Source organism: Bombus vosnesenskii, unplaced genomic scaffold (genome assembly GCF_011952255.1).
Source record: "Bombus vosnesenskii isolate JDL3184/JDL3185 unplaced genomic scaffold, Bvos_JDL3184-5_v1.1 scf7180000013352, whole genome shotgun sequence".
Lineage (NCBI taxonomy): Eukaryota > Metazoa > Arthropoda > Insecta > Hymenoptera > Apidae > Bombus > Bombus vosnesenskii.
In genome coordinates this window covers 1,035,505-1,059,164 of record NW_022882988.1, presented here as the reverse complement: position 1 = coordinate 1,059,164, position 23,660 = coordinate 1,035,505, and the positions used below count along the sequence as shown (strand labels likewise).

Sequence of the window (23,660 nt, the reverse complement as noted above, 5' to 3'; positions counted from 1 at the left end):
ATTGTTACATAATTATATTACCGTTTATACTTTCTTCTAACTTATATTATTTTTTATATATTGTATTATCGCGATATAACAAATGAAATCGGTTCGAGGACCGACGAAGCTGTAAAGAATTTTTTCCAGCAGGACATTTGCGTCTCATGATTTTTTTGGGACGTTTCTTCCTCGTGATAAATACCACACGATGCAATGAAGAAAAAGGGTTTAACCTTGAAAGTCATGCTCGAGATCAATTTTGCCGTCCACATTTTTAACAGATTTCCACCGATCCGAAAGCGTAGAATCACCAACCAAAGCCACGACAAATACGTTTTTTAACGGTGTATTTCAATTTTTTCCGATCAAATTTGCTCAGAGTGTAGGTAATAAAAAAATATATATATATATTTTTTATAGACATAGATCGTTTAAAGTTTTATTAAAGAGTTGTATCTAATAAAAATAGAAAATACGCAGAGGGCGATGTATAGTCCCTGCGATAACGCTCGATTCCGCTAGACTTGTACGTACGAAGAACTTGAAAGAAAAGACACACGTATTGAGCATATATTGACTCGGACGGTAACTGTTTCATAGAAATAAAACAAAATCAAAAGGAACGTTGTATGTACATTCTGAAATGAAACATTAATAGCCAATAATTACGTTGACTGCAAACCTGTTCTTGTCTCGCAGTATATTAACAATAAATCCTTGTGATTCTCTTCGTATTTCATAATTCCTTTATAACTTTGCAATAAACGTAAATCATTCGGAACTCCATAATAAATCTTCGTACAACCTATATATATACATATATATCTAACCAACCATTTTCTGTTATAAAACTATGTAATAACATTTTAACGATGTCGACAAAAATATCCGAAAAGATTCGATCAGAAGAACACACTGTATTACAACCTATAACCATGTGCAGCGGATATAACTTGTTGAAAGAAGCGTCGGCGAAAACGTGTTAAACACTGTTAAACGATTAAAACATTTTCTTACGATAAACTGCTGGTAACTGCACATTTCTTGTTAAGCTCTATTTACAAGAAACATAACAGAGCGAAGAAACGTTTTACCGAACTACGCGGCCTCGATAGTGGCTGTTCATAGCGGAAGGGTTAACGAGAACATAAATACCGGCACTTCTTAGGTAAGAGAGCACCACCACGAAGAATCCCTCCTTTCTCCCGTCTTCCCGTCTTCTCTCCATTCATCGGACCGCACACCATGCGGTCGAAGCAACTTCACGCGTCACTGACCCATCCTGCCAGTTTGTTGTGCCGCACCAAGGCCACTTGGTCCACGATCAGGTGAATAACTTACGAAGGATTCGACCAACAAAAAACACGTGCACTATAGTTTGAACGTTACTTTGTTGACTCTGTTGAGCAGCAGGTTGGCGATATACCGCGTTCTGCGTATAGGCTTTTTATTCGCTTCTCATTAACGAGGAATATTACGAAGTTATCTCGTACAATTAGTGGAACTTTATATATCGGTTGAGAGTCGGTAATTAATAGCGGATACTTTGGTACAATAATAACAAGTTTGACGATTAAACCGCGGATATTAAGCGGATACGATGGCAAATAACACGGATAGCCTGGAAAAATGTATAAAACAATTAGAAGTATATTTCTACAATTATTCGTATTAATTGCAGCATGATATTAAAATAGAAGATGCGAGGATAAAGATGAATTTGAAATTTAAGAAACAAAGGAGAAAACTGAAGACAAAGCTCCGTTTCGTTAAAAATCTGTGGTACGATCGGACGTTATTCACAGACAGAAATTGTTTACGTATTTTCAAGCTGCGATAAATGGTTCGTGTTTTCTCGGAGCAGGCAACACGATATTTAAATCACCTCCTTCTTATGCAATCCAATGATTTCTGTTCCTTCGTCTCTTAAACGAAACGGCACATACAGAGATAATGCTGTGGCCAGATATTCAATGCGAGCAACTGTACGTAACAGCTTTGGACAACGACTCGTATAGACTCATATATGTCTGCTGTGTGCACCACCAGGTGTGTCTATGACTGTGTCGCACGAATCGTAGGTGGCAACCATTTTCCACGCCATAGAGTCAGAAAGGAGGGATCTCGTGGTGCGAGAGTCGAACGATTCGACTCGAACCGTCATCGTTGCTATATTTGGCGTAACGAGCGTGTACAGGTGGTTTATTTATAAACGTGTACGCCAAGCAAAAAGCAGTCGTCCATCGATGTGTACGGGATTAACGCTTGTTGGTTGATCGAAAACGGAAGAGACGCTTTTAATAGATTCCAGGAGCTGGTGCGATCAACGCCCGATACGGGGAACGTACTAGCTACTTTTATTTCAGTGGATCGCGTCAACGATTCGAACGACCCCGTTGGGGGCTTCTTTCTCCCGGGACCGTGGCGTTTATTTTTAACTTCGCGCCACTCTGAATAATATCGTATCATAGGTCAACGCGATCGAGCTTTTCTTCGCAGCCCTTCTGCTCGCGAAACGAATACGCGTATGCTACGGTGCACTTGCTAATTTTAAACGCAAGCTTTCGAAAGATAGATGTGACATGAAATTTTCGGAACGCAGTAGAATTTAGTTTACCTTGGCCGATCGGAAAGGACTCTACCCTTCTGTGATATTATTCTGAACTTGCTTGAAAAATCACATTGCTCGTGTACAAAGCAATGTGAAAGTATTTAAACACGTAGAAAAGAATCTTCTACGTTCATATTATAATATACATTATAACGTTATAATATACACTTGGATCTACGCTCCGAAGGAAACGAAGCGATAGTCACCAAAAGTTATAATATTATGATATTACAATAGCGCGTAAATAATCCGTAGGAAAAGAGACACAATTATTACTGAAAAGTATGAAATTAATACAGTGGAGTAAAATTCTGTACCTATGAAGCGTAAGCGAGGAAAATAATTTATAAGACAACAATGGATAATTGCAATTTATTAACAAAAATGAAATATCAATTCCTTCGGTTTGTTTGTCAACTGTGTGGTATCGATGTCACTGCCAATGCACGCGACGTCGCGGTGATTTCTTTAAATATAACTTACGACGGCCATTGAAAAAACAGCGAATGTACCGATTAATCGGGATGATGCCGATATACCCTAATATAAATATTTAAAAAAGAAGAGCAACTTTTACCGAAAATTTCCACCAAAAGTCGTATACTATACCTACTCGAATTCAGGAAGCAAAACGAAGGAACAATTAGCACCGGAAATTAGAAAATCATAATTCTATTCCGATTCACCGATGAATCGAAAGGTCTCGTTTGCGAGAGTCAACAGCCGCGCTACGCGGAGGGTGTGAATGCAAATTCCTGGATTGAAAACGCATCGAAGAGTGGGAAGGTGCGCGCTTGCATCGGTTGGTTTTAATCCCGCGGTGATCCACGTAGCGTCGTTCGCACAGTATTAACCTCTCTATAGCCGTTGGTCAGGACGCCAGCCACGGTAGAAAGAAACTCGTTAGGTTTCGCAGAATCGATGACCTCCTCGAGGCTATCGAGGGAGGATCGTGACTCGCTGAACGGCGGTACAGTCAAGCCACGACTGCCTTCGATCGCCGTTCACGGTTTTTTAATTGCCAAACGACTTTTCCGTGTGTCCACTCCTATCTCTGCTTTTCCACACCCCCCTTGCAATTGGTTGGCGTTGGATCGCAACCGACGCGCGATACTCGATCATTTTTATTCCTCTTAATAACAGACGGCGCCTCGCGGCGGCGGCGGCGGCAGCGGTCGTTGTCAAAACCAGCGTCGATCGACGCCTCGATACGCATAGTGTTTGAGAATTCTTGAGCGTGCCGGATGGGAGTATTGTCGCGAGTGTGTTGGTTAATTTCATACCTCGAACTTGAATTATAGCAGATACGTATGGCAGATTTTAAAAGAACCACGGAGAACACGGCGTTTTCAGTGCCTTCTTCTCCAGCGATCATATTGAAATACATCGAGCAAAAATAATTAGAATCTCCGCTACTTATAATTAACGAAAGAATCTCGTATTTCAGAAAATGTATTTTTATTATTAATAAATGCGTGTATTAATAAAATTTCCATAATGTATTTCTACCATTAACGATTAACGAGCAACGAAAGAACAATGTTTCTCACGGGCTAAAAAATATTGGAGTCGGGAAGAGCCGTAGTACTACGTTTCTTACATATTGTTCGGAAACTTACTTCAAATTCTTCGTTCGGTATCGCATTGTTTATGGCAGGTACCATTTCCTGCATGATGTAATGTTTGCTCTTCCTAACATAGAATACACTTCACCGAGTTTGGTGAAATTTTATTTTAACATAAACAATTTTATTATTAAGTGTTTGAAAACTTTCGTGACCCAACGTGTATTCTATCTTTATAGCTTTGTTCGTAAAAGCATGTATTTGCATAAATATCCGGCTTCTAGCTATTATTTGCTGACACGTGCGTGCGAAAGTTCGTTCTAACGTACAAAGCGGAAATTTCCAGCGGTTCCAAATTCCTCCCCGAATTGCTGGGAAAATGAACGACTGCAAGCACCTCGAGTAGAGCTTATAGCTTCTTACTGGGTCATTTTACAGTTACACCGCAAGTCGGCGTGTTTCGTCAGGTTTCGGAGGTGGCGCGCGGCGATTTTGCATAAATTTTCGTCCGCGTTGATTACGGCTCTAGCGAGCCGCCGCATACCTTTTCCCGCATTATAGCACATTACACGACTGCGATTAAATTAGCATGATTTCGGGCCACGAGTTCGCGTTACACGATTCTACGAGTTAACCTATTAAACACAAGGAATCGTTGCATCGCCTGGTCGATAATGTTTCTTTAGCAGTCGCCAAGCCGAGAACTTATCGCGCTCTTGCATCTCCTGCCTATGATAGATGTCGTTTCATAGGGCACGAGTACAACGAGCTTTCTTAGACTGTAGTAATGTAGGGCTATTTAAAGCATCTAAGCTTTGACATCTTAAACGTCAGTCTGTGAATTTTGCACAGTGGAACGAAACATGTCGTACGTTACGAGGCGCCGTTATTTTTTAATATAACGAAGGACCGAGAAAATATCGTGTAACGTGAACAGGTGGACATTAAAATTAAATAAGAATATCCTTTATATCTTACAATAATTGTTTCGTTTTAAACGCGAAAGTAAAATTGTTTCGTCGCTGTGCAAAGTTGCTCTTCTATGGCAAAGAAATTAAAAATAAAGATACGTAGTCTTCGTTGTTCGGATAACAGGAGTTTGGTAAAGTGGAATTTCATTCAAACGAAGTTCTACTACATTTTGGAGGCGATGACTGGGAAAATAAGCAAGTTTTACCGTGTTTAGAAACGAAGACTGAGAAAATAGACGATGTTTCTTTTTGCTTCGAATCTGATAACGTTGCAAGCATCGAGACATTGCTAACAATTTCACTTGGCTTATCACTATTATTGCCTTGGGCCAACCCGCCGTGATAGTCGTGATAACCGGTTGTTCGTGTCTCGTTATGCTGATAACGCAGCCAATACGCGCGCAAAAAAACGCCGATACGATTTACATACGCGATTTGCTTGGAAAGCAACCTTTTACTCGGCCAGGGCCCAAATTATCCACGTGTAAGACGGGTTACGAGAAAAATCGTCTATCGAAAAAGATCAACGACATTCTTATGTGACAAATTCTCCTTATACAGAGAAACAACTCTGTTAAAGTGAGTTTGATTGCGTTGTACGAGTTAAAACTTACACGGCGTATCATTTTTACGCAAATACTCGATCGTACTTTGATAATCGAATCATTTACCGTCGATAGAAACGATATAACGCGATCATAAAATCAGTGGCGAATAAAATCTACACTGTATGATATGCACCGGTTGGTATAGCGATCGAACAGCATTCAAATTCCTTCGAATAAAAATCTAATTGATCCGAAAGATAAGTGACCGAATAAATTCTTATACGAATACGTTATTCGACAGATTTTTATTCGGATAAAGATTATTACACGAATAATCTCTTATTCTTACGTAACTTACGTACCGTCAGAAAGTGGACTTGTCCTGTTTTCCAACTGGTGACCTCGATAACGTCTTTAAAACGCGAACGATTCCGGCTGCATCAATGAAATCCATTCTTGTAGCTTTGACTTATGACCGTGTCATATCGTTTCCACCAAATGTATACATAGTGCTATCGATCACGTGACCACGAAACGACGGAAATCGGTATCACACTGTTTAATCAAACCTAAGGTCGTTGAAATTTCTGGATAGTTTAGTTGGAGTCAAATTCGAATCCATGCAAACGTCTTCACCGACGCGATTTCACGATGTACAATCGATATCGACTGGACGTAGACGCGGCGATAAGATATGCATTTCGAGTGGTTCTGAACGGCAATCGTTTGGAAGGAAAAGCTGATGTTCCAGATCGGAAAGTAACGCCCTGAGAAAAGCAGCTTTCCATCCTCTGGGATTCACATCGGTCTTACGTTACAGTTATATTTATCTTCCTTGCTTTGTCTCCATTTATACGTGTCTCCGTTTATTTATAGGTGCGCTGTAACTATTTTTTCTGTTTATAATTTACAAAATTCACATTATTCTCAGCGATCGATAAGCTTAGAGCTAAAATTGTAGAGATCGTTGCTAAATTTGCCGAGTCACGCGCCAAATCTTTCCATCGAGCTTATCTCCGATCGGACGGAGCGTCGATATTTCAAACGCGTTTTAACGATTTACTATTTCGAGACTTGCCGCGGCTTTTAAGCCGTGTCCACAAGTATTGCATTATACCGACGTTTCGCGTCGTTTCAGAATAGCTGCTAGCTTCTTTAAAGATCAGGTGACACACTGGTATACTATATCCGGAAGTCTCGAACAGTAGTTACAACTCGAGCCATGTAAGCGTAAAATTCTTGTGTTTTGACATGTTTGGCGAGGTCAAAGTCTTGCGAGTTGGTTCGATACAGTCGACAGGAATATTTATCGTAGGAAGTTATCGATTTTACCTTTTTATATAGCGTTGACATATCGACATTCATAAATATTCATAATTTTGATAATTGATTCATATCATCGATCCTACAGCATATAGTTAACGTAAACTACGATACGAAATGTCGACACGAACTAACATAGATCGTTTAGAATACGTGTGATCGATCATATTAGCGTCATTGTATATTTAACGTAAACTTGAGTGTTGTATGGCCGGAGGGAGAAGTCGAAACCACTTGCTAGAGTTACAGTAGTAAATTGCAATAATTTAATCGTTTAATTAACCGAGTTGCCCTCGACCTTTGAAACCTAATCTACGTGAATCTTGTCGAAACGATTTAAGGTAAACTAAATGAATAGTTCCAGGATGTCTGCTCAGAATCCGACTGTGATTTGTAAGATCAAACAGATATTCGTTTATAATTAAAAATATTACGTTAATATAATAAATAAGAACGCACAATACTTTGTATAGTAAATAAAATAATGCTTCCGATCGATAAGAAGCTGTGGTGGTTCAATTCTCGAGACTAAACTCCAAACTAAAATTTTCAATTGCACGTTTCAAACCATCGTCGCACGTCTCTGAAATTTTTCCCAACCCTCGCCTTTTCTCCTTCGAGAGCGATCGAAGTAGCGTGCAAACGCGTTTACCTGGTCGATTCGCGATAACTCGGTGACTTTTCGTTGGACGCGGCCAGAATTCGATTCCTCGCGAAACGCGACACCGTGAACGCGAGAAAACGACGAAAGGAAAAATCGCGCGAAGGAAGCGCGTTGGCTCGAGTTCGCCGGTAATAGCTTAGGTTACCCACGATTAAAGATTTCAGCTGTTCGCCAACCAAGGAATCGCGTTACGCGTAGTTCGCGCGAGTCGCTAATTCCTCAGCCACACGAGCACCGATCGGCTCGATCGGCGTCGTTAAACGCCTCCGCGTTGTTCCTCTGTTCATCGAAAATTGTATGTACGTACATGCCAAAAATCGTACGATCACGCTCTTATAACACGTAATTTGTGAAAATCGCAAAGGTATAACCGCTTAAAATTCGCATTATCGATATTTTGTATATCTTTGTACATTGCGCGGATTCTTTTCATATTTTCATTGGCTTGACGCTTTCACGGTCGGTGAGATCAACGTGGTGTCAAGTGCAAATGAAATGTTAATGTCCGGTGACGTCACCTTAGTGTCTTGAACTTGAAACATGTTGGCAAAAAGCTCTCCGGTTACTGGTTAAAGTTACTGAGAAATTTACACTGTCGGCAAAGCGTTAAACGCGGTCCAGTTGTTAACCTCTGCTGCGTTCCTTCCGTCGTTTTCGATCCGAATGTAGCTATTCCTTGCGCGTTAAAAAATATCCCAAGTTTGAGAAAACGTACGATAAAAGCGTCGGAGTGCATGATTTCAATCCTACGTCAAATATTATTCTTAGAGATTAAAAATATTGTTGGTTGGTTGAAACGAGAGCAAGAGTGAAATGTAAAGATCAAAGTCCGGACGTACGTCCGAACTATTGTAGAACCGCACAGAGGACATTTGATAGAAGAGAAGCGTGTTGATAGTTGGGAGCCAGAAAACTGGCGCTTGCTCCGTTATCAATCGGTCGACTCGTCGTTGGACGATATGCTGGTTGGCGCGTGCCACGCGGATTCAGAGCTGATTCATTACGGACATTCGATCAACCACGGTAGCCGAATATGTTTACTCGCTGACGGCTATCTCGAAAAAAACGAAGGTCGACGTTTGGTTTATTTGGTATCTCTTAAACGTTGAAGCCCGCATCGATAGCCATCGATATCCTTTCAAAAGCCTTCCTACATCATTCGACTATCCTATTTCTCCGTTTTAATTTCTAGAATTGTGAAATTATAGCACGGCAATTTATAACCGGCAATTAACCCCTTATCTTACAACTACGGGCATAGCCCGTAGTACGGTGATCGGGCCAAACGTAAATATTACGGGCATAACCCGTAGTACGATGATCGGGCCAAATATAATATATAATATAATGTACAAATAGCTTGTTTGCGTTTTCGGCCCAAAATTCTCGAACGTAAATCGTAGGTTAAGGGGTTAACGGCAACTAAAAATTGTCGAAGCAGTGGGAAGACGCGTATTTACAGCGGTTGTATTATTAAAAAATCAAAAATACTTGTGGTGTACATATAACACGTATAATGCCGTAAATCTCCAATCAGTGACTTATGCTACAAATAATCGCCTGGTGACGAATAGGCCCGGTGGGCGTGTGCGTGGGCATCGGTGACATCGAGGCACGTCCGATTCGATTTTCGTCGACGATTCGTTCGAGAAAAACTGCCGCTTCGAACCGATGCTCCCAGTGCGCTTGTCTGTCGTGTCTCAAGAGTCTCGAATGTTTCGAACGTAACGATGATTCCCGAGCGCGGTGTAACTCGAAAATCGGACAACGTGACGCGATACGGAAGAAACGACTGAGATTCCAAAGGTAGGAAGGCATCGTTGTTTGACCCGGCGGAGATCAGCCAATCTCACGAGACTCGAACGATCCGCTATTCTCTTTGGGCAAACAGATCAAAGCGTTTCGAATGCTATCGAACGAGCGAGCGCTGGATTGTTCGGGCTATCGTTCAGCTCGAACTAAGTTGTGTAAATAGAACGCTATCGCTCAAACATAAATAAAGTGAGTTGTTGTTTTGCAAAGCACGGTAGATACGGAAAATTAGAATAAATATTACGGGAAGTATACCACAGATCGAAGGCACGAAATGAAATTTTATAATTTGTAAAAAGAAAGAGTTTATCGTAATGCTATAAAATTCTTCAATTTCAAACTGTACAAAATTGTAGATGGAAATAAATATATACAGGGTGGTTGGTAACTGGTGGTACAAGCGGAAAGGGGGTGATTCTACGCGAAAAAAGAAGTCGAAAATATGGAGTAAAAATTTTTCGTTTGAGGCTTTGTTTTCGAGAAAATCGACTTTGAACTTTCGCTCGGTACGCGTGCGGTACGTTATAACGGATCTCACTGTAGATCGTTGTCTCGCTGGAAAAATTAAAAAAAAAGAAAAAAAAAAATTTTTATTCTATATTTTCGACTTCTTTTTTCGCGTAGAATCACCCCCTTTCCGCTTGTACCACCAGTTACCAACCAAGCAAAAATTTTGCACAAATACGTGGATTTTCTTCTCGTAATCAGAATGTGAATTCGATAGAATCCAATAATGTGAGTTGATTGAAAAGAAATTACAAATGGAATGTTGCAATTAACCCAACGTTGGCGTTCAACGGATTAAGAAAGTACAGTGCTGTCTGTTTAAATGAGGCATACTTGCTTAACCTTTACGTTGCAAGATCCCTGTACACTGTAATAGTAGCCAGTTATAAAGCAAGACAGCGACCGCAGAAAGATATAAATTGATTTTCTTTTCGTCTTTGGATAATTGAACATTTTAATTTTTTAGCTGTAACAGTTGTTTCTCAATATAATATAATATATATCACAATAAGGAAGGACCAAGCTTTTTACGACCTTGATTCTACTTTTTGCACCTACAGTTATCGTAACTCCGCTCTAACAATGGAACGCTTTGCCAGAAAGATTCAGTGACCCCGTAGACGACTAAGAATACCAAAGAACTTAAGAAGGAACGAGCCATAGATTAACGCATTGTTGATATATGACGAGTAAGCTGGCGAATTCACGCACAAACGTTGTCGCAGGTGGCACGCATTAATTTTTTGCACAAAATAGCCGGTGGTGCGACTTAAAATAAAGAAACCTTTGTATAAACTAGTCGGCGGTACGCCGCAAAATAAAATGAAATTTTTGCATAAATTCGCCGGTGGTACGCCACGAAATAAAATACAATTTTTGCATAATCTACAGCCGGTGTTACGCTGCAGAATAAAATCAAATTTTTGCATAAAATAGCCGCTGATATATCTGAAAATGAAATAAAATTTTGCATAAAATAGTCGGTAGTGCGTCTCAAAATAAAATATAAATTTCGCGTAAGTTAGGCCGGCGGTAGGTCGCAAAATGAAATATACATTTTTTGCATAGTAGTAGCCGATCGACGATGTGTTAAAAATCGAAGATTTAGATATAGGTTGTATCGTTGATGGCGGTGTTGTGGCGATGAAATCAGGCGAGGCGAAGCGACACAGCGGCCGCGTGCCTAGATCAACTCGCGCGCGCTCTCATGTTTATCCCAATGTCAGCCGTCGCGAGTATTTTTAGCGCAACCCGTTACAGTTGACCGCGACGAGTCGACGCTTCGTCACGGTTCTTCCAGCAACGATACGTAGCGTCGCGTCGCGTCGCGTCGCGTAGCGTCATGTCGCGTCGTGGCCACACGTCTGCATACACGTGAACCGACACGTTACTTTGCCACGCGACCCAGTATTGACTCCTTGTTATTCCATTAGTTCGATTCAGAACATTCTTATGGTGCGTATCTAGATCGAGCATACGAATGCTCACTCTTTCTCCGTTTTAGTATAATTTGGTAAAATGAAAGTACGAACGAGCGTTCGTTCTCCGCTTAGCGACTGCTTACCGAATCGGAAATCAAACATCCGAATGTTGGGGCAAAAATGCTCCAAAAACGCTTGTTCGACTCCTTTTTAGGGACTCGGTCCACCTTCTACGAAAGTTCACTCACGTTCACCGCGAAGGCATAGAGAATAAACAGACGATTAACAAATTCTATTTGTCTTATAATGGAATATTTAAAGGTACGTTATCTGCTCTTTAAAGCGCTATAAATACGTATAGAGTGGCTTTTAAACCGTCGAGTAATAATTAGAAAATAAAGTTGAATTTGGTATAAATTCCCTATTTATAATAAATGCTGGATATTGTAATATTTGTATCGTAATTATTTATTTTATCGTGAAACTGGATTGAAATCGAACCTGGTTTTACATAGTTTGCGAACACGAAACGAAACTATTATAAAACTAAACTTGCACGTAACTACGATAGCATAAAGGCGTATTCTTTGATTATCCCTCCTCTTTATCTCGTGATACTTCACCTTTATAAAAACATTCTTCCTGTTACACTTCAATCACGCGTTCATTTATTCCGCCGTTTATTACCTATTTATTCCTTCTCGTTCGTACTTATTATTTCCCAATAATTGCATTCTTCTTGTCTTCCCTTTCCCTCTCTGTTTGTGTTTTTCCTCTTTTTTCCATGCTCGCCATCGTACGAGAATCCGTATCCTCTGAAACGCACGAATCGTTGAAACTAAGATTTCATACTTCGAGTCCATCTTCTCTCCTTATCACCAAGTCTCGTTTCGATCGATCACCGATACCATTCGTAAGCTAAGCTTCGATCGATATCGCATTTTCGATTACTGTGATCGATATCACGAAGAAAGAGCAGATTAGCGGGTACGTTGAAGCAAACCGAAAAGAAAGATTTCAGTTTGTTATCGCCAGCTATACTTGGAGTGATTCACTGAATAATTTGAATAACTTTGGCGTTCAAGTTGGTCCGGTTTGCCGGATCGTAGAGAAAGAGACTGAGAGAAGGGGAGGCAACGGATATCAACGATCTAGTCAGGTTGCTCGACCTTGCCTCCGGAGGCGAGTTTCGTTTCCCTCTCTGGTCGAGATTTAATGAATCGTAATCGGTGCAGTTGCCACGGCTCAGGGTCGCCGGTGTTCTTCGTCACCCTTTCCTCGATCGTCGGTCGGCTTAGTGTTTTCTGTCTTGATCCAAGGGAACAAAGAAGAATCGGTGGACGCTTCGAAAACGAAATGGAATATTTCTCTACGCAGCTGGCGAATTCACGTCGAATTTCATCAGAATGTAGAGAAAACTGTACAGTGGCTAGAAAAAACATTCGCGAGTTTTTATCAGGCGCTACATTTCATTCTTATAAAATGAAATTTTTATAGTTATTAATATCCTTGGATCTGATTAATCTGTACGAACGCAACCACGTGCATATACTTTGTCGCAGCCGTTGTATCGTCGATTTGGATATGCCGAAGATACGCTCGTCGAGCCTGTAAACGAGCCGAGTGTTTAAAAGATGCAAAATGTTGTCTAAAAATATCCACTCTATAATCGATATCTTATTTTGTTATTAATGTCATATATTGAAATACACTGTCCAAGTTAATAACTGAAATTCGACGGAAACGTCTAAAACCACTTTGCTCTTTCGTTCTTAAAGTCGGTAGATTAGATACGTGTGATTGGAGCTTCGCTCTACGAACGCAATTCCAAGAAACAACGAAGATAACAGCGATCACAGTACAAGCTAAAATTCCCTATTACGATGCAAAGAAGCTGTAATGTCTATTTCGATCGACCCTTCCACGATAATTCTCTCTTCGTCGTATCTGATCGAATCACGTACATCTTTTTCTGTTGCAGTGTGCCAAAGCATAGACATAAGAAACAGCGTGCGTTATTTCTCAAGACTGAAGGGATGCCGACTAGTCGAAGGCTTCGTACAAATTTTGCTGATCGACAACGCCGAGCCGTCGGAGTATGCCAATATCTCTTTCCCGGAACTGAAAGAGATCACCGGATACCTGCTTCTCTATAGGTAATCGTTGGTAGTACACTTTCAAATAAACTGGAAAAAATATAACGACTGTCTGCTGGGGTATTACGCATCCTCAATTTGTCGAACGATTTAAATTCTCTGTCGTTATTACCGAGTCGAGTAGTTTAGATTAGTTTGCTCATTCACGTTTTCTTTGGGGAGCACGTCATGCAGAGTGAGAAACGACATTTCTACGAGATTTTCCATCTGCAAAAGTATTACGAAACGATAAGAGTGGTTTCTGAAATTCAAGTAATAAAATAAATCGTAGATTAGAAGGAATCGATACGACGGGTTTAGTTTTATCGATTTCCTGATCTTTCTGCCATTTATCGACTAAAAAGAAGTATTTTAATATGAAATACTCGAGGAAGATGGAATAATCTAATATGTAGATAGAACTAGCGATATTAATGTTTTCTAAATGTTGGAGACGGCGAGGAAAAGACGTATTTGATTGCAAAATCAAGCAAAAAAGATAGTTTGACATGGAATCGGTCGATAACGTATTATCTAGAACAGAGGTAAAAGATATGAAATGTTCATTTTTATCGGTTTGTTACTTTTTAATATCGCTCGGAGGCTAACATAGTTGGAAAGGAAATAATTTGTTAGATTCGATTCGAAGATACGTCTTGTAGAATTAATTGCAATCGTTTCTGAAATGTTCGATAAGGTGCAAAATTATGTACATATTTAATCTCACGGTGGAATAAAAAGACGATCTATGCAAATTTCAATTAACATAGAACGGATTACTATGGAAATGACTAAAAATTGCTTATCACGTTCCTTCTTGCACGTGATCCTCGCATTGAATTTTAAAACTTTGCTTCTACGACAGAGGAAAATACGACATACCGTGCCTCTCTTCAACGTCTTTTAAGTCGAATCGAACGCACAAAAATTTTTCCTTCCACAAAAGTAACGCTCTTTCACTCTGTTCTTTACACTCGAAAGGGACAACAAAAAAAACTTTCCATGAACCGTACGAGATGGTCGAACGACGAGTCATTGGCAAATACACAAAGGAATTAAGTGACAGAGCCAACGGGAGCGTCGCGTCGCTGCAAAGTAGAAAACCGGCGCGGTTTATCTGTCTCTACGACTTCCTCTATCGTCGAGGGCCACTAAACTTCGTTGTACGTTGTTATTATCTCGCCGGTTCCTTCTTCAGCTTCCTCCTTCCTCGTTGGTTGCCCCTTTCTGGCCACTTTTTGCACAAGCATCGAAAAGTACCGTAAACGGCCAGAACATCGGCAGGTATAAGTTTGTATCGAGACTTTTATACTTTCTATGAAACGTTCGAGAGTGGGACAAAGGTCGTGCAACGAGGTAGACGCGAAGCAGCAAAATAACTGTGGAAAATATTTCACGTTTCGAAGAAATTTATAATCTTAAAGAAGAAAACGCCTGTGAATAATAGTATTAATATCGCGAAGGATAATATTTCTTCGAATATCTGCGAAATATATTTTTGCGAGTAGGGAAGAGAGAAAGGAACGGTCGATGAATTCCAGTGTACGATAACTAAGATTGCGGATGTTCATGCGTTTACGAGAAATTTAAATGTGCGAAGATATACAGGAGGCGCGTAATATGAATATAATAAATGTAAAATACATTCGCATCTGTCTTTTCTTCTCTCTTACCTCTATTCTTTTGTGTACATGCTATAGGGTAAAAGGGCTGCGAAGTATCGGTCGCCTGTTCCCAAACCTGACCGTGATTCGAGGCCATTCTCTGTTTATAAATTACGCCCTTGTCGCGTTCGAGATGATGAACCTGCAGGAGATCGGGCTGCATAGTCTAACTACCATCGTGAGGGGTTCCGTTCGTTTCGAGAAGAATCCCGCGCTTTGTTACGTGGACACTATCGACTGGGACCTGATTGCTAAGGCTGGCAAAGGAGAACACGTGATCGCGGTAAGTTATCAAATCAAATAATTGTCAAATCTCATAGAAAGTTCTTGTAGAGATCAAAGATTGTTACGCGATTATTAAAATTTGTTATACGCGACGTTTTACGATTTCGCAATATCTTACGATCGTTTAGGAAATAATTTTTTTTTTAAAGAAGAAGCTACTAATAGGAGTTGATCGAGTTTTTCGCGATACTTCGAATTTTCCATTCACTTCGGACATGCGGATTTCATCGGCGGCAGAGAAATTCATTTAATCGGGCATTGACTAAAATTTCGTTGAAGTAAATGGAACACCGGAACTCCATCGTACTTGAAAGACGCGATCGCAAAAGTGTTGATTAATGCGCACTGTGTGAGAGGAATTCGCTGCATAGATGGAAAGCGTACAATTCAGACACCGAAATTCCATCTTCTATGGCAAGAAATCGCAATAGCGAGTAACGGCGGCGCCTTCTGGCATGTGGTTACATTCTGTAACAATCGTAGAATGTGCGATGTTGTTGCGTATGAAACAACAGGTGACTTCTGAAGCTACTTCGCGGTACATTGAGGAATAGCAGCTGCATGATATCCGGACAGTCGACAATCGCCTTTAACTATTTTACTAATAAAGATCGTATCAGATATTATCCTTCTCTTGCTCGGTATCGGAAGATATAAACTATCAACGATACTGACGTAACTGTGAGAATCAAACGTCATCGAACGTTGCTATATTTGGTAGTCAGCCTTAAAAATTTCTATTGATCTCTCGACATTATGGCTGCAAGACGTACAATACGGAGATCATGTTATACCATCGTATCCTAAAATTGGTTTGACAAGGTGACAGTACGATGTTCTATGAGCGTTTGTATTTTTAAGAGACTTGCAGGATCCGTGAATAAGTCCTAAAGAATCAAGACGAGGTTATAAATCAAGATTGGCTGAGAAAATAATACTTGGATCTTTCACATTATCAAGCGTGGATAATGGCGTACGATTTATGAAACAATTAAACGCTAGGTTATTTCTCCAATGATTAAAACGCACAATACGACACTCGGATAAGTTGAGAGATAATTTATTAGCTAAACGCCAGTTACGTAGGCGATCGAGATCGACCTGAATCAACTGGATAGAGTCTGACAAACATCTATTCTGTTAAAGATCCTGAGATCGTTAGATATTTTCATCGTTAGATGTATATCATCAACCCTTTGCATTGCGAATTTTATTTCAATTTCGTTACCAGTAGCTCCCAACGCTTTCAAGTGTTTTATTTGAAATTTTACTTTAACTAAAATATAAGACAATTATAAATAAAGGAAGGAATAATTACAAAAATAAATAAAGGAGGAAAGGAATTCACTTAAATGCCAGTTTTATTCGCACTGTCGTTGTATTTTGTAATTTTTAAGTGTATGATATATCTTGAAACAATCTCCAGGATGCAATCCTGGTTTCCTTTCGCACGTTTTCACAAAAAGTCTGGTTTTCTTTCACAAAGAAAGGCGGGATTGAAAGAATGTCGAGTGTGACTCGACAAAGGAGCTTCTGAGATAAAAACTGATGAAGATAGGAGTGCAAAGAGTTAATAAATAAAATAAAAGGCGATAGATCCAAACGAGGGTCCTGAGGAACTCTGGATGTACTTTGAATTTCTCTAAAATAGATATTCGCCAAGTTGATAATTTGGATTTTGTCAGATAAAGAATAAGTAGAGTACGGAATAATTTATGAAGTCGATAGCTTTGTTAAAGTCAGTGTATACGTCATCAACTTGGAAGCCCTTCTCAATGCAATTCACTAGGTAGCGATGGTACTCAATCAGATTAGTTAAAGTGGATCGGCCAGTAACAAAACCGTGTTGCTCGTTAATTATTACATCTTTGTAAATAAACGATAACTCTTTGGTTATTAAGTCTTGAAGAATCTTCGTCGTTCTGTATATAGTTGGAGCTATAATCAGAGAAGTTTAATTTTAAACGATTCTCAGTTATATTTACAATTTTATCACCAAAGCTAAATTTACATTTTGCTGAGATAAATCTGCTGTCTTGTCGTTACATAAGCAATTTAATCTCGGCTGAATATTTGATATAAGTGACAGAACATCTTGATCGTTTTTCGTAGACGCGTAGTCTAAAATCTGACAAGTACGTTTAAGAGATTTTTAGAAATTGTCGGTAATCCTATCCTAGTTCCAAGCAAAAGTTTATTTTTTAGAAGGTCGATGTTTTGTATCTATGTCGACTGATAACTGGACGAATTCTTTTTTATCGTTTGTTGACGAATGACTGACATTTTTCATCTCACTGGTGTGTAAACAGCTGCAAACATTTTCACAGCCCCATAATTCTGTTACGCAAACCTGTGCGATCGCGGCTCCTTTAAAAAAAAAAAAAAAATCCTGGTCTACGATATTGTTTTCGATTCTATTCTACGAAAAATATATAGCAAAATCAGAGTGCAATGTCCCTGAAAAATATCAGCAAAATTGTTCAAGAGTACAAAAGATGAAATTTAAATGGACGTATTCAAAAAAAAGTTCGGTTCGGACCGTGTTAGATTAACTTTATCGGGAGAAAATGTTTTTTGGCTTTGGTTATTTCGGCAATAATTAATAATTTTCCTAGGTTTCTGCAAGAAAGATCGTAATGCGCTAAAATGAGTAGCAATTTTGCAGGAAACAAATACATCTTTAATAATCAACCTGGGAAACAAATTAAATTGTCATTCAAGTTTGCTAATCTCTCCAGCATAACCGTTTCCTTGTTTACGGATCTCCTATTTTTTAACACATCTTATCGCTCCTGTTAGAAATAAATTCATATTTATATCGTACTGGTATTTGCAAGAACGACAGTCGATCTAATTGGAATTAATTTATTAGCTCTTTGTTCCACAGTTACGGGAATTTTCTGTTACCTTTCTTAACGAATGACTCGCTTAAAACAGCGATCATTTGTCAGAGTACAATGTTGCATATACGCACCATGAAATCTGAAAGAGTTGAATTAGATCACGTAAAAACAGAATTGCAGTTTCTCTAACCACGTTAGATCGAAGTCGTATAAAAAAGGAATCGAGCGTGTACGGTTGTTCTATTTTCAAGATTGTGTCACGGAACACGGCCCCATTACTCTATAAACCAATCGGACTTTGCATCTCTTCCGCTAGCCAACTTTCCGGCCACGAACGGTATACATTGCACGGAGCAAGTTTCGCGATTCGAACGCGTCGACGACAATCTTTCGCGCGGCGCACCACCGATTGCTTTCGGGTGAACGGTTCCCACGACGATTTTGCCCGATGCAGGGCAATAATATCCCACGGTTCCAGCGTAAATCAGAGAATCGCACTGCTGGCACAGTTCGCGATGAACTATTTCTGTCGTAGATCGACCGACTGTCCTCGCTGCTGGCGGGATAATAATATCGTCACGCCGTCCACGAAGAGGTGAACCGAGTCGTTTTGGTGCGCCACGGCCGATCCAGCCCTCCGTGGAAACCGGTTCCCGAACCGGTTACAATTTCTAAACGATCAGACGTTCTTGAAATAAACGTTAACCCTCCGAGGCTATACCTTTCAGCAGCTGAATCGAGTCGAAATGACCCAGAATATACGTACATCTACAGATTAAGACGTACGCTATCGCTTAGAAATACCAGCACATTTGTTTATGTCCGACAAGCTGTACTTTAAGCGTAAAGTCGCCGGTAACTCGTACTGCAATGATTTGATTCGTTACAATTAAATTGCCGATTTTGATATTATAATCGTGGAAAATTGAAGGGCTCGAAAATGCACAGAGAACGTATGTAATATGCAGAAATAAACGTGAAATGTGTAAAGTATGTGGCAATCTTCGTAATACTAATACCGTAATACTGTCGAACGTTGTGATCTTTATTTCGATAGAACAAAATCGATCATACGTAATTCGATAAAATGATATAAAACGAAAAATATCGTACATCTATTTCCTTATAAAACGAAAGAAACAGGAAATTGGTTCAATAGCCATTTTATGCCTGCAACGACTACAACGAAAGAAAGTAGACTCCAGTAGCAAATTTATTAAACACGTACGTAATAGCATTGGACTAGAGCCGAGTATAGCATTGTAAAACAAGAGTAGAACAAGATGAAATCGAAGATACGCGGTAGCTATATTACACCAGTGAGCATCGGATCAAAACGATCCAGATCCAGTGTCCGATAGTTAAAGATTGATTCGCGAAAGCATGTGTGCCATAGCGTTCGACTATGCTCAAATATAGCGTTGTAAAGATGAGGATAACAAGAATGAAATGCAAGATATGCGGCAGCTATATTACAGCAGCGAAGATCGGATCAAAACGATCGAGATTCAGTATCCGAGAGTTAAAGGCTGACTCGTGAAAGCACACCGTCAGTTCGATGGATCGGCGTATTTGAAAGGCTCGATGCTGCGAAACCCGATCGATTCGACGCGCAATCGTCGACAGTGTTGCAAATATCCTATACAATGTTCCTTAAATGTAAATCTCATTTAACGCGATGGAATGCGGTTCGTCACGCTTGCCGCCCTCTGTAGATACAATGAAAGCTGGCGTTTTAATCCAGTCCCCATCAACCAGCTGACAATGCGTTAATTCGCGTTTAATGCGGAACATGCACACCGATCCGTGCAAGTGGCAAGCGGATAAGCGCTGCGTCATGTCGATCCAACCCTGCCAACCGATCCTTTCTTTCCGCCGTGTCACGCGCGGCAGCTTTACGCGCCACAGCCGAGAGTAACCGATCGCAGTTACAAACTTTCGCCGGTGAGAAATACCATTCGACGTTATCAGCGACCATGTAACACGCGGAAAACGTCGCTCCATCGAGAGATCGTAGTACGGCAATCTCTCTCTCTCTCTCTCTCTCTCTCTCTCTCTCGAGAAGGAGACAGCTGGAACACTCGTTAATTCGGAAAATATAACGCGCGTCTCTCGAGCTCGTCGTCCTGCCTCGTTATCGGTTGGAATACACGTTGCCAACTCACGTACATCATGCACCATGTGTTTTAGTTTCCAACTTTGGAGAACGTATGGTTTGCGTTACACGCGAATCGTTCGATCGGAGCATTTGAAACTTCGTTTTTCGTTTCGGCTATCCCGAATCTCCGAGAAGCGTATACTTATGTTTTTATCAGATTCGCGAGATCGCGCGAGCAAGCGTACGCTGCAAAGGGCGACTCCGACAAATCCGGTCTGAAGTGTGATCGGCTTCGTTCGAGCGAGCGGTTTTCGGACAAAGAGATTCGAATCTCTAGGAACGTGTTCCTTCGTGATTCCCGAGAGTTTCGTTCGGATTATCGACAATTACGAAACGCCTCGAAGAGCTTTCATTTCTCGACGCATCCCGCGGTAAAAACTTCCACTCGGTTAGCGCTCTTACTGGCAATTTGCACCGGTTACGAAGAAGTTTCGATCAAAGAGGATTCATCGGAGCAACGGCGCGTGCCGTTATTCGCTGGTTTGTGGGCGAATTCGACCAGAGAAGAACGATAATGACGTTATCGTCGCGCGATCACGACGAACGAATTTCGCGCACGTTAGTCTGCCAACTGTGAGAAAATGTAACGTACGATTCATGCTCGACTACCTAGCAGCCTAGCCGATTTCACGAAACAATTCTGTACAATTTTTTAGTATCTTGTATCTCTGTCAATTTGTGGAAAACTTCAGTTCTGTGTTTAAAATTCTCTGGTGTAATAACAAACCTGTGCTCTTGTTTCATATTATGCATAAAATAATTAGAAACTGTGACTTTGTTTTTAAACGGAGAAGCGTTTCTGTTATTCGAACACTTGGTACTCAAGCGTTCTATTATTCGAATATCATCATTTCTCTTACGTTAATATCGTACGATTCAAATTCTAAATAATTTTTCAATTTTGATACTCTCCTTGTAAAATAAAATAATTTTTGTAGGAAATAGTTGTTTCCCAGAGCAAACCTTCTTGTCATAAAATTAACTATTTCTTGCGTTTTACTATTTTTAACGTAGCATTCCTTGCTCTTGTAATAAATTCACACTATATGATAAATGTGCAGCGTTTAGTATTTTCCTTTGCACGGAAGTGTCTGTTTTCTGACATTTAATTCAATACGATTAATATGACAGATAGATGTTTATGCAAAGTCAGTTTTTAATAACGTATGCAAAGAGATAGAATCTAAATGAACGCTTACTCGTTAAATATTATTACGAGTGCTATGTTTCAATATTTTATACAGAGTTTCCGGTTACGTAGGAAACAAAATATGCAAATTATTGGAAAATTATAAACTGTATGAAAAAGCGATTCAGACAAGAAGCGAATGGGTTCAGAAGGGCATAATTTCGTACAATTAGCTTTTTAATTAGCCTTTTTGGAAGATGGCTAGCTACAGGTTATATGAAACTGACATCAACGTTTACGTGACATTTACATTTTTTAAAACGGGATCATAATATTTTTAATACAGTAAATCGATCCGTCTCGGTCCTCTCCCCAAAAAGAAAATTCAACTTGTTTATGTCTAAGAGCTTAGCAAATATTTTATCTTTACTCTGTCAAAGTTAACGTATGGAAGACAAAGACGACGCGAACCTAAGAACTCCACCTCTCGCCGTTCCTTGTCTTTTATACGTTAAATCTGACAAATGAAAGTATATACCAATTTTCCAGGGAACGTTTACTGTATTTGAAACTACATGATTCTGTTAAAAGAACCTGTATTACCTGGCCACGTAGAAACGAATCGATTACAACCAGTTTATTTGCCCTTTGAAATCATCCAATTCGTGTCTGAATCATTTTTTCCCCACGGTGTATAGTTTTCCAATAATTTGCACCTTTCGTTTGTAACTGGATACCCTGTGTATCTTTGCATATCATACAAATTTCGAATCTACAACCTGTAACTTGAAGGAAACACACCGAAAATTACCATTAACCGACGAAGACGTTCAACGAACAACCAATACTTCTCCTACTAACGTTGGATCACGTTATATTGCACGACACGATCGCTAGATTAGTCGAGTACGCGACGTTTTATTTCCGCTTTGCCCTGTAAAATTTCGTCTCGTCGATGTCTCTGGTGAATTTGGAAATCGTAAGCGACGCAGGGCTACTCGATAAAGTACAGCCGTAGAAAAAAAAGCGTTGGAAAGGGAATAGATCAGAGACATGGAAATCCCGTCGCTAATTGCCGCGCGATACGTCCTGAATTATTTCTCTGGCGACCAACGACCAGAACGACGAGGGTGGACGTATGGATCGAACGGGGTGGCGAGTCGTTGTAATAAAAAGGGCGAGCCGTACCAGTGGAGCTTACGAGCTTGACGGCGACTCTTTTCCATCGGCAACTTTTATTTAAACTTTCATTGTCCGCTAATGGAAACGCAACGCAACGCAACGCAACGTCGTTTCGTCCGCGGCCGAGCGTTCTTTCGACGCTCTTTATTGATTCCTGCGACGCTAACGCGTCATATATGACGCGTCGCGTGCCCGCCGCTTCCGCGAGATAAATCTGTCCAACGGTCACGCGTCAATCTCTTTTCCTCTATCTCTATTTTTTCCCGACTTGCTTGATAACGTGACCGCGATTTCGCCGGTAATTATCCGTATCATTGAATCTTGCAACTGTGGAGAAGATTCGATATGCGTCAGCTGGTCGGCATTTTTTCGGAGAATCTATCAATTTATGGAGAACTGAGGAATATCGCAACGTCATAAATACATTACGTTTCTTTAAATTTCGTAGAATCGTAGAATCTGGCTGGAAGACATAACGTACGTAGCAACGAAAGAGAAAATGAATCGAATCCTTGGAAATCAGGCAGATGGCAAGCTTGTTGTAAGTTGTGCGAAATTACGTGGATGGAACTCTTTAACCCTTTGAGCGCTATGAACGCAATATACGTTCTCGTACAACCATTCAATTTAGGCTAGAAGTGGCGCTAAAGTGGCGTGATAAAAGAGACGTATGGATGTTATCCACCTGACATTTTGATGATTTCCTTGAAACAAAAAAAGAAAAAAAATTAATTATCAAACTGGCAAATCAAAGCGAAAAACAAAGCGTGTAGCAGACTGCAATGCCTTGATGGGCGCAGTTGATAAAATCGATATGATTTCGAGTTCACTTCGCTGCGTTCGAAAAAGCACAAAATGGT

At 40.2% G+C, this 23,660-nt stretch overlaps 1 protein-coding gene and 1 long non-coding RNA gene across 3 annotated transcripts in view; one reads left to right on the top strand and one right to left on the bottom strand.

Annotated features, from left to right (window-relative positions):
- Window positions 1-23,660, bottom strand: part of LOC117236747 — a 123,096-nt gene that overhangs the window by 41,701 nt on the left and 57,735 nt on the right. The gene's annotated exons all lie outside the window — the stretch shown is intronic.
- The window catches only part of LOC117236734 (insulin-like peptide receptor), a 108,304-nt gene that overhangs the window by 74,594 nt on the left and 10,050 nt on the right, over window positions 1-23,660 (top strand). For both annotated transcript variants that reach the window (XM_033499928.1, XM_033499929.1), the window contains 2 exons: window positions 13,386-13,560; window positions 15,240-15,486. In XM_033499928.1, coding sequence (XP_033355819.1) covers window positions 13,386-13,560; window positions 15,240-15,486 — 422 coding nt within the window. The remainder of the gene's footprint in view (window positions 1-13,385; window positions 13,561-15,239; window positions 15,487-23,660) is intronic.